At 36.0% G+C, this 12227-nt stretch overlaps 1 protein-coding gene and 1 long non-coding RNA gene across 2 annotated transcripts; one reads left to right on the top strand and one right to left on the bottom strand.

The window, feature by feature from the left end:
* Nucleotides 1-262: 262 nt before the first annotated feature.
* On the bottom strand, nucleotides 263-5350 carry LOC107466204 (probable methyltransferase PMT3). The gene is made up of 8 exons (XM_016085192.3): nucleotides 5095-5350; nucleotides 3669-4072; nucleotides 3153-3317; nucleotides 2876-3058; nucleotides 2067-2661; nucleotides 1475-1587; nucleotides 1131-1351; nucleotides 263-899 (listed from the first exon to the last, which is right to left on the bottom strand). The coding sequence occupies exons 2-8, from the start codon at nucleotides 3942-3944 to the stop codon at nucleotides 578-580; spliced, it is 1875 nt and encodes a 624-aa protein (XP_015940678.1). The 5' UTR covers nucleotides 3945-4072; nucleotides 5095-5350; the 3' UTR covers nucleotides 263-577.
* A 5321-nt stretch (nucleotides 5351-10671) lies between these two features.
* On the top strand, nucleotides 10672-11847 carry LOC127741383 (uncharacterized). Its single transcript, XR_008002330.1, has 3 exons — nucleotides 10672-11043; nucleotides 11292-11383; nucleotides 11698-11847. It is a non-coding gene; the product is annotated as an uncharacterized LOC127741383 (long non-coding RNA).
* The last annotated feature ends 380 nt before the right edge of the window (nucleotides 11848-12227 follow it).

The following is a 12227-nucleotide window of genomic DNA, read 5'->3' as shown; positions in this document are numbered from 1 at the left end:
GTACAACACAACTTGATAATTTGACTCAATATTATTACAGTACATATTACACTGACTCACTTTTATCTGTGAAATTATTTCGAAAGAAACTCTAGTGTTACAAAAACACTACACCTATCAACCTAATCATCAATTAATATCTCCTAAGGTTTAGTTAAAAACTTAAAACTGACATAAAAACAAGCTAAGAAAACCCACAAACACAAGAATGCAAAACCTGAAAACAGAAGAAATTCTAAGCATACACACATTAACATAGAAGTGATAATAAAATCTTAACTTCTCATCATTAAATCTACCGTGTCTTCATTATTAAGGTAGCTTACACAATACCCAAATGCAGGCAAAAATATTGAATGAGCCTGTAACATGATGCAATTGGTGTCCTATGTCTCTTAGTGACATGAATCATTATAGAATATAAATGTGAATCAAACAGAAGAAAAATTAGAACAAAACAATGTAAAACACATTCTTTAGTGCTACAAAATGAACATTGTTCACTGCTTCACCGCTTTGGGGGCATGCTTTTGATCCCAGAATATATACGTAAGAAATTGAACCTTTTTTTAGCTTCCTATTCTGTATCCCTAAAGCTTTCGCTGGTCAGCCACAATTTCTTCTGGACGATAAAAACAACCTCATCGCTGTCCTGGTCAGAGTCAGAACTGGAATCTGCAGTTGCCACTGCTTCCCAGTGCAACGCGGTTAGGTACTTCTTTACAAAGTCAATCACCGGTTGTTTATCGCGTATGATTATGTAACCGGATGGTCTGAGTATACGATCAATCTCAATCAACAGATCCTCCTGGCTGCAATCTTTCTTTTCTAGGTCGGAGAAGACGGTCCATGCATGGAGTAAATCATAGGTTCGAGGGTACGTTGAAAATGCTTCACACCTGTTAGGCACATGAAAATCTGATCAAATCTAATCTTTCATGAACTGAAGGAACAAACAACAAAAAAGATTAAATCAATCTGGATTGAAATAATGCTTTTTATTTTTATCAAATCCAGAATTCCAGACGTCAATCAAATCAGTTCATAAAAAAAGGATGCCTTGAATGTGTCAAACAATATCAAAAAAGGATCACTAAATATTTAAATTTCAGGTGAAAGATCTTCAATACCAATCATGGGTAGTGCCTATGAGGCCTCTATCATAGACGAGCTTGAGTGTGTTTAATCCATCTTTGGGTACAACATTCATCACCCAAACATTCTTATCTCTAAGAGCAGCTCCAAATGAACCCATGTGTGCTTTCATATCCATTATGTTCCTCAGTGTGTTTGATTTGATTTTGGGACTCAAGAGATTCCAGTATTTCTCTACTCTCCTTTTCCAAAGTTCCTGTACCACATGACAAAATTTAACCCAACAGTTTGTTTATTAAGCTTATGAATTGCGCAGTATACAATGAATGAATAAATATCACAGTCATCATGAAGCAGAAAAATTGTAATTTTCAATTACCGTGTCCTTTTCAAACATATCACTTGAATAGCCAAAGTCAGCTAGTCTAGGAGGAGGACTAGTCAATCTTGCAGGCCATGGAGCTAATCCACTACCTTTAACTCTGTTGTCATCTGATAAAGGAAACAAAAATATTCTTTAATTAAAAATTAAACAAATTAAAAATAAAATTTTAAGCAAAATTTTAGCAACTTGGTGCGCAGGTGACATGAATTTGAAGAAAATTAGGGAGCTTCTACAACTAACCAGTAGTGTAAGAGAAAATTATGCAACACACAGGCCTATATCAAACAAGTTTCATACTCAAAACCACACTCACAGTTCAAAAGCAGTTTTCTAATAGGTATTCCTTTGCAAAGAATGTAATATTCAGTTCTAAGGCCAATTCAATGTAACTTGGAGAGACACATAATACATAATGAAGCAGATATTATAGGGAAATAACTCTTCGTGCTGGAATGGATAGTAGAAACCATAGAATAAAAATACAATGCATGCCACTAAGGAAGCAGGCATAAAATAGCTCCAAAAAGAATTACCAAAGTCAGATAATGCAAAAACCATCAACTAACATTGAGAAAAGGGTACTCACGATCACTGTAAGGTGTTATACAAGCTTCCATATTTACTCCCCACACAGCATCTGGGTCACTATCAGACTGACAAAGAGGGGGGTGGGTACCAGGCTCTCTTTCCATATAGCAATCATTTGTCAAAGGTTTTTGCCAAATGACAGTTTGGTTCCTTTTTGCAGCTATTCTCCAACACATGCGTCCCACAAGGTCACTCATTTCTCTCCATATCCTTAGATCCTCTTCATCCTGTGCATATGCTTCTGGAGACGAGTATGCAAAATAACCTCCTGGCCTCAACAATCGATCTAATTCAAGTAGTAGTATTCCATCTCTTTGAAGCCAATCAATTCGACAACGAGAACAATGAGCAAGTTCAAAAGATCTGCTTGGGTAAGGGAGTCTCTTGGTTCCCAGGACACCCAAATATGCAGGAATTCCTCTTTCTAAGGCAAACTGGATTTGATTTTGATGCACATCATTTGGTGCCAAGGACATTGCAATGATATCAGATGAAAGGAGGTAAGCTCCAAAACTAGCAACACCACAGCCAACATCAAGCACTGTCCGCAACCTTCCTTCGTTGTTTAGATTATTGTTTGAAAAGTTGAGCATCTGGCAATGCAAAATAGAATGTAAGATTATAATTTCTCCATGAAATCTTAGCAAATCTTCATATAGGGATACTCTGAGCCATTTAATAAAAATAGAGATCTAGAAAGATATACGCATAATACTAAATTCCTATGGTATTCCAAATACTAAAAACAAAATACATAATTGCATCTATTTTGTTAGCAAACACTAGTAGAGTCAGACTTAGCCTCACATTAGCAATCGATGCAATGTATTTATCAGCACCGTAATGAAAATGAGTTCCTCCTCCAGGAAAATTTATCTTTTCACCTTTGACAACCATCCAATTCTGATCAGACTTCTCATGTGCAAGGTGAGTATGTGGGATATTTGCTTTCCACACCTCATCTCTGCTTTGTGGCCACTTAATAGGGATCTGGAGCATCAGAGAAACAACCAATGTTACTAAAATCAGATAAATGTACACAAGGATATGTTGAGGATCACATCTATGCTCAATGAATTTTCACCTTGTATCCAGGTGGAGGGGGAATCAAGCAATTGTACCGCCTTTCGGCAGGAGGGCAATGTCTTTCATAGTGTTCCATCACAGACAGATCCAGCTTCATCCTCATTTGATAGATAAGATGTCTATCTAAGCAAGGAATCAACTCAGAATGGCGATCATCACAGACCTTTTCAGAGAGAGAAACATCAGAAACACAATGAAAATGATGATAAGCCAACAGTATAACTACATTGGACTTTTCTGTGGGTTGTGTCGGTCCACTTATTTATGTTATTACATATTATTATCATTATCCAACTAGAATCTATTGTTACTTGAATGGAATACTTTTTCTTCAACTTCATACTAAATGTAAATAAACCCTATAACTGGACTCAAGGTTGGAAAATTAATTTGGAACAAAAGGACTACACCCAAGTTCATAATTATTGAATACAAAAAGACGGACTGGTTAAAGGATGTTTTGGGAAGAACCTGTGTGAATATAATCTATATCTAAACTTATAAATCAACTTACAGGGAAACTCTTGGGTATTATATCATCTTCCACATCTCCCTTCCCTAAATTCGATGAAGATTCATCTTGCTTGCTATCAGTGTCATCATCCGAACCCAAATATGATGACCCAAGTCGTTTCAACGATTTTCCATAGTCAAGAGTGGATGAACCACCATTTTGAGAGCCAAAGATGGATCCACCGAAGACATACAGGAAACCAAGAAAAATTGCCACAACACAAATGGAAGCAATTAAACGTTTCTTCGGTGATCCATCAGCTCTTCCCCTCGACATTTATTAGTTGAAAGTAACACCAATCCAAATTGCAACTCTTTAAGTGGCAACTCTAATACTTCAAATTTGAATCACAATTCATAAATCATAAAACAGCTTCTTCACACCAGGCCAACTTAGTGATCAACCTGCAAATAACAAAAGGAACAGAAGTCAACAAAATGATTACAGGAAGAATTCATTACAGTGCTGATGTTTTGAAATTTGATCAAATGATAGAGCTCAAAAGAATCAATACTATGCAATCACAAAAGCAGAACATTACAATACAAAGTTTAAACTAGGGCAATGAAAAACCGATCCAAATATATCAACCAATTTCAAGCTTTTTAATGATGAGACATAGAGAAGAGATCCACGTGTAGAAACAAAGTTAAAACTTTTACATCTCTGGATGCAAAGTTCAATAGATGATATCAGGGCAACCAATCACTAAAGCAAGCTTTATGATAGACTAAGTATATTCACAAATGAATAGAAGGATAATATAACAAGTAATCTAGCACACACAACCCTTTAGTGTAACTGAAGTCATTGCAATTTAGTCCAATCAAAATATAAGAGGTATAACTCAAAAAACAAAATTCACATAATCACACCTAGTTTTCAACACAATTCTTTTCCATAATTGAGGAAACAATAAAATAATGAAAGAAAGCAACAATGGCAATTATGCTAGCCAAGTAGACATACAGCAAAGTCACAGCAAATCAGTGAAAGTGATGGATCCAAAGATTAAAACCAATGATCCAAATTCACAAGCAAAAGAAAAAATCTTTTGCAGAGAAAAAGCAGATCAAGGAAGCTTCCACGGATTTAAATCCAAAACAGTAATAACTAATCACCTTAAATGACAAGCATGTACTTAATAGAATTAGAAAGCATATATGTAATCAAACAAAACTCCCAGATCTACCGCAATGGGAAAAAAAAAACACAAGTAAGCATTAAAAGAAAGTGTAACCGTTACTACTACCACTACTCATTAATAGCAACGAATAAAAAAAAACAAAGCTTGGCTGCATTCAATACACACATTATTAGCAACTACCAAATCAAACACAGCCATGTAGAGATAACATATTAACATTCCAGATCCATCATAAAAAGGAAGTAAGGAATTCGCGAAAAACAAACAAAAGAAGCTTACTGGGCTAGATCAAAACCCAATTGGGTGCCAGAGGAAAATATCAAAATCCCAGCTTTGCGATGATGTATATATGTGTATGTAGATCAGATCTCAGAGAGCAATTGATTGTTTTGTAATAAATAAATAAATATTGGGAAAGTGATGACAGTGTGTGTTTGCGTGTGTGACAGTGGATGTGGTGTTACTGGTAGAAGAATAGAAGGGGGTATGTGTTAGTGAGAGAGAGAGTTGTTATAAAGAAAGGTGCGAAGTGTGGTGTCCCTACCTCTGACCTACGAAGAAAGTGTTGTTGGTAACAGGTTACACTTTACAGCGTGCCGACGGATTGACCTCTCAAGCACTACATTACACTTCTTCCCAGACCGGAAAACAAAACCAAAAATGGATACAAATTTTAGGTATTAAGGATACAAATTTTAATGGAATTTCGAGAGTTAATATTTAAAATTATTCTTAAAATTTGTTTTCAACTTAATTTAATCTTTAAATTTTTAATTAATTTAAATTATATTTTAAAATTTTAATTGTGTCTTAATTCTTAAGTTATTTTTTTGTCAATTTCATAAAAAAAAAAAACTGACATGCACATTTAATTGACACTTGGTAAAAATAAAACTACGTCGTTTTAAGATTCGCGCCTAAATTAAACCAAAACAACATCATATGATACTAAAAGAATTAAAGTAAACCCTAAATTACTAATTTTTTGTTAAAGTAACTTCAATTAACACTTCTTCTTTTTCTTCATTCTCTCGTAGACATTAAACTCAGAAAGAACTAATAATGTTTTAATAGTCCAACTGAAAAGTTTTTCATACTTGTTTCGTTTGCCTGTAGTAAAAAATAAAAGACCTTACCAACCAATATTTATTCAAAAAGAAGGCCTGATCTGGACATAAACAAATTATCACTAATCAGAACTTTAATAGACACAAGAAATATTGTCTATAATGATGTAGCTGCTCAATTTGGTTTGGTTAGAGATTATGTGGAGACTCTACTTAAGAGTAATCCAGATTCAATTAGAAAGATTAGTACATGTCTTGAAGGGGAGAATGATATTTTTCAAAAATGTATGTGTGCCTTGATGGATGTAAGAATGGCTTCAAAGTTGGATGCTGTCCACTGATCAGATTTGATGGTGCCTTCTTGAAGATTCGATTTGGGAGACAAATACTTTCAGCAGTGGCTTAAGATGTCAACAACTATATCTATCCAATTGTGTGAGCAATTGTTGATGTTGAGAATAAAGAGAATTGGCATTGGTATTTGAACCTGCTGCTGGATGACTTAGGTGACTACATGCACAATAGATGGACATTTATATTAGATATGTAGAAATTAAGTGAATGCTGGTCTCTTTTGTGATTCAATTAATACATTTGTGATTGAATTGAAGTAATTGCAAACATAAATTGACAAGTTAAAAATAATTCATTGCTGTGTCTCTCATACATCAGTCTTTCAGTTCTAGGTTCTCAACAATTTGTAATTAGGCAACTATCATAAAGAATTCTAGTCTAATTCACTTTTATCATTGTCTCCAAAATTCCAAATAGAACAGCCCTCAACGTCAACCAACACTAACATGAGGGTCCTCTTAGATATTCAAACACAAGAAAGACAAACAAGTAATACACAAATAAATAGTTCAGGTACAGAAATTAGCACTTAGTCAAATAACATGTACAGTTAAACAAGCCAAGACAAGCAACAAACCCAAACAAGTCAATCGAATGCAAATGATGTATACTTGCCCTATGGCCGATGATATCATCTATCGGTTATATAGCCAAGCACGACATGTCCAGTAGCTAACCTTGTATAGTCCTTGTGTGCGTGCATCTTGACAAACCCCAATTTGATGGCTTATCTTGTATTGATTTTAGGGGATTTTATCACCTTTTACCCACATTTATTCAATGAAATAGCATGGTTTTATAACTTCTCCCTTAATTGTGCTTAAGAGTGAAAACATGCTTTTTAGGACTTAAAATAGCTAAATCTAATTCACCTTGATTCCATTAGATGCCTTGATATGTTTGTTAAGTGGTTTAAGGTTTAGGAGGCAAAGATTGGATCAAGGGAATGAAGAAAGAAGCATGAAAAGTTGGAGAACTCATGAAGAAATGAAAGAACCGGAAAGCTGTCAAGCCGACCTCTTCGCACTTAAACAACCATAACTTAGTTGGGTTAGAAAGCTAACATCCGGGGCTTCGAAACGATATAAGATTTGCCATAGTTGCTACACGTATGGTGGCGCGCACGCGCATAGTACGCGCACGCGCCGTTGGTGCACGTGATCACTTCATGCAAACTCGTGGCTAGCGAATTTACAAGCCTTGTGGGCCCAATCCAACTCATTTCTAATGCTATTTAAGCCAAGGATTGAAGGGGGAATGAAGATACTTTTCATACTTTACCACATCTAGTTACCATTAGTTTAGTTTAGTAGTTAGAAGTAGTTTCTAGAGAGAGAAGCTCTCACTTCTCTCTAGAATTAGGATTAGGATTAGGATTAGTTCTTAGATCTAGGTTTTAATCTTTGCTTTCTTCTACTTCTACCTTTTTGCTTTTCTATTGTTGATCTCTTGCCTTTGTAGTTAGATCTCTCTTTAATTCTTGCAATTTATGTTGTTTACTTTTATTGCCTTTCATGTGTTTGTTGAAATGCCTCTTCTAGATATAGTGTAGATTTTGTTCCTCTTGGCCTAGGTAGAGTAATTAGTGACACTTGAGTTATCTAATTCCTTTGTTGATTGGTAATTGGAGAGATTGCTAATTGGTTTGGAGTGCATTAAAGCTAGTCTTTCCTTGGGAGTTGGCTAGAACTTGTGGCTTAAGTCAATTCATCCACTTGACTTTCCCTTATTTAGTAAGGGTTGACTAAGTGGTAGCAATGAACAATTCTCATCACAATTGAGGAGGATAACTAGGATAGGACTTCTAATTTTCATACCTTGCCAAGAGCCCTTTTATAGTTGTTAGTTTATTTTCATTGCCATTTACTTTTCATGCTTCTTATCCAAAAAACCCAAAACATATCACAACCAATAACAAGACACTTTATTGTAATTCCTAGGGAGAACGACCCGAGGTTTGAATACTTCGGTTTATAAATTTTAGGGGTTTGTACTAGTGACAAACAATCTTTTGTATGAAAGGATTAGTGATTGGTTTGGAAACTATACTTGCAATGAGATTTCATTTGTGAAATTCTAAACCGTCAAAAATCCGTTCGTCACATCTCTCAAAAGGAATTCACATCTCTTGGAGGAATAATCCGAAAAGGTCTAAGTGTCTGGCCATATATTACAACGGAGGGTCAACATCTGGGAGTAAGTTGGATAAAACCACCATCCTTACATCTACATCAGAAGATCAAATACAAACTGGGAGCAAGTGGGACAAAACCACAATTCTTGTGTCTACCCTAGGATCTCAATTACCAACTTGGAGCAAGTGAGACAAAATCACAATCCTTGTATCTACCCAAGAGGTATATTTCACCACATCCTGGAGCAAGCGGAATAATGTCACTGTATCTACCCAAGCATGTATATCTCAATCAAACTCCATTTCCTTATCAAAATTCATCCTCAATTCTCATTTTACTCCATTCAAAATCATAGTCAAAATCAATCATCTTTATTTCTCATTATCATAATTATCCTCATCATACTCAATCAAAATCAATCATCATCATTTCTCATTATCATAATCGTTCTCATCACATATCCCTTTACATTTAATCCATCTTTCTTCAATTCATTATTGATGCGTGAGCATCTTTCCTATCTTTTCCTAGTGAATTTGCATTTAATTTGTTAAGTTTAATCAAGAATTAACTATCTTTTAGCCACTATGAATGCTACTTTGAGTCTTGTGCAATTCTGTTTATTTTAGGTATCATTCGGCTTGATTTGATGGAGTTTCTAGAGCACAAGAATTAAAGGAGATGACAGCGAGGAGCGACGCGTGTGCGTACCTGACGCGTGCGCGTGATTTGGAATTTTCCATGGTGACGCGTGTGCGTGCCTGACGCATACACGTGAAAAGTGAAGTTGCACAGCGACACGTGCGCATACTTGACGCGTACGCGTGACACGCGAAGAAGACCATCGATGCATACGCGTGACATGCGTCACGTGCAGAAAACGCAGAAAAACGCTGGGGGTGATTTCTGGGCTATTTTTGACCCAGTTTTCAGTCCAGAAAACACAGATTAGAGACTGCAGAATGGAGGACTCAAGGGAACACTTTCTGTTACTTTCCAAGTTAAGCATGGACCCTACAAAGCAAGTGGTCCCCATCCATCAATTGAAGACTTGCTGATTATTTAGTTAATTCTGATTTAAAACTTTATTTTTATATTTAAATTAGGAAAATATATTATTTTAGTTTTTAGAAACTAGATTTTAAATTTATTAGGATTATATATAAAAGGGAAAGAAAACTTCCTTTTTAAGGGATTCCATTAATTAACTTTTCATTCCACCTCAACTCAATTGACAATCCTAGTTTTCTTCTCTGAATCATGAGCAACTAAACCTCCATTATTAAGGTTAGGAGCTCTGTCTATTGTATAGATTGATACTATTATTTTTCTATTTTAATTCATGTTCTGATTTATATTTCAAGAATTGTTTTCGTTCTTTATTTTATGAATTTGGGTGGAACGGAAGTATGACCATTTTTCTAATTGAGTTATTGTATAACTTGGAAAAGCTCTTTACTTGAACAACAGCTTAAAATCATATTCTCCTGAATTTCTAATTGTTTGTATTTAACAGGATACGTGACATATAATCCCCTTATATTTGGATAATTAGGATTCTTGTGTCATATAAACTGGAATTTGATCATCACCCTCTAATTGGAATTAACTGACCAAGGAATTGGCAGTTGATGAATTTTAGAGGAGACTAGAAAGGTCAAAGGAATTAGGGTCTAGTCATATATAGTTTGCCATGAATTAAATCTCACATGATTAAGATAGTTAGTAAGAAAAGTTAATCCAAAAAATAGATATCTCTGAAACTTTAACTATTTTCTCCATATTTTATTCCCAACTTATTCACCTGCCTGTCTTCAAACTTGGGTATTCTGAGTTATTGTTTAATTCTTTTGAACTTCCAACACTATTTTCTATTTGCCTAACTAAGTAGTTTAACCAACCATTGTTGCTTAGTTCATCAATCCTCGTGGGATCGACCCTCACTCACCTGAGGTATTACTTGCTACGACCCAGTGCACTTGCCAGTTAGTTTGTAGGTTATAAATCCCGCACCAATTGTCTCGCCTCATTATATCTCATTTCTAACCAATGTTCTGAAAACTGGTTCGAACCGGACAGTTGAACCGGATAGTCGAACCGATCGAACCGCGAACCGCTATCAATTACGGTTCGGACAAAAGGCAAAACTGACAAATTTGAAAACCGCCATTGGACCATTGAACCGGCCGGGAACCGGTCGGTCGAACCGAACCGTGACCCAGCCAGTTTTTGAATCTTAACAAAAACGCAGTGTTTTATTGTGCAGGGATGGCAAGTTGGCAACCCTAAGTTCCCTAACCCCTCTTCCTTCTAGTCTCCAGCCTCCACAACGCGAAGCAGCAGTCCAGAGTCCAGACTCTAGCCCCAATTCGTCTCAACCTCATCGAAGCCGCCGGCGCATGTCCGTCCAGCCACTGCCGCCGTCCCAACTTCGAGCTTCGAAGGCAACGGTGCAACGTCCGTCCAGCCACCGCCGTTTGAGCTTCGAAAATCGAAGCCACCGTCGCCGGTCTCGCCTCTTGCCTCTGTCGCGCAGCCACTTCCCACCGGTGCCAGCTCTGTTCCACACCACCACGTCGGCCACTGTCTTCCCAGCCACTGTCCCCAGCCACTTCCACACCCTCGCCAGCTCTGCCCTGTTCCAGCCTTCCAGCATCCAGCTTCTAGCCTAGGTATTAATTTTTTTTGTAATTAATAATTGATTTTTGTTACTCTGTTGCTGCTTTTTTTAATTTCTGAATGTGAAATTGTGAAGGAAAATCAAATAATTGATTTTGTGTTGTTAAAATTATTACTAAAAATGGATTTGATACTCTGTTGCTGCTTTTTTAATTTCTGAATGTGAAATTGTGAATGAAAATCAAATAATTGATTTTGTGTTGTTAAAATTATTGCTAAAAATGGATTTGTTACTCTATAGCTATCATTGGAGCCATTCACACAACCACTTTGGCCAAGCTCTCTGCTAAAAGGCAAGAAGTTCTTTCTCCAGCAGGCAACATTGTTGAACAGGTCAATAATACACCCAAGTATTAATCTTGGGAGCTTTTTTTAACTTTTTTTCATCTGGGGTGGTGTTGTGATTGTTTGATTGAATCATTGAATAACTGTTGCATGTCTCTGTCTCCTGATGAGTTTGATGGAGTAGCTCTTTGATTTTGTGACATGATGAACTCTGGAACTGTGAACTCTGAACTGATCCTGCTAAATTGAACTGGATTTTCTGACATGATGAACTGATATAGTTTGTCATTTATTTTCTTTTAAATTAGTTCTTATAGTTTGGCTTTTGACATGATTAAGAAAGATCCATTTTGGTATATTAGGAAACTGGATAATATAAAGATAAAGAGTGCTATAAGATGTTTCAAGATTTTGAGTTAATATACCAATGAATTATCAACTCAATCTGCTAGAGACGCTAGGGTAGCTCTTTGGGCCTAATACAACTATCTTTTTGGCTGACAAGCTTCAAAATGGTGAAGGATTTGTTTCTTTTAACTTCATTTTTGGACCCTAATCCTCACAAGTATTATAAGTTCTGAGATCTTTTTTTTCTTTTCTGGTTTCAGATGCCATTCTTAAGTACTTCCTAGAAGCTGCAGTGAACAATTTTAGAATTGGTCGCATTGATCAAAATCTGTGGCATCCTGATTATCGCAGCAACAGAGTTGTTCTTTATGTTCTTGTGAAGAAATGAAGGTTTTAGAATTAATGAAACTATGTTACTTTATAGTTTATACTCTACTAGAGTGTGACCCTCCTACGCTAGGATTCATTGTAAAAGTTATTCTCCTTCCATGTATTATTTTTTGATATCATGGTCATTTTGAGAAGCCTAACAATTTTGTTTTGA

Source organism: Arachis duranensis, chromosome 9, assembly GCF_000817695.3.
Source record: "Arachis duranensis cultivar V14167 chromosome 9, aradu.V14167.gnm2.J7QH, whole genome shotgun sequence".
NCBI classification, from domain to species: Eukaryota; Viridiplantae; Streptophyta; class Magnoliopsida; order Fabales; family Fabaceae; genus Arachis; species Arachis duranensis.
The sequence above is the reverse complement of the archived record's forward strand: the minus strand, read 5'-3'. Positions and strand labels throughout refer to the sequence as shown.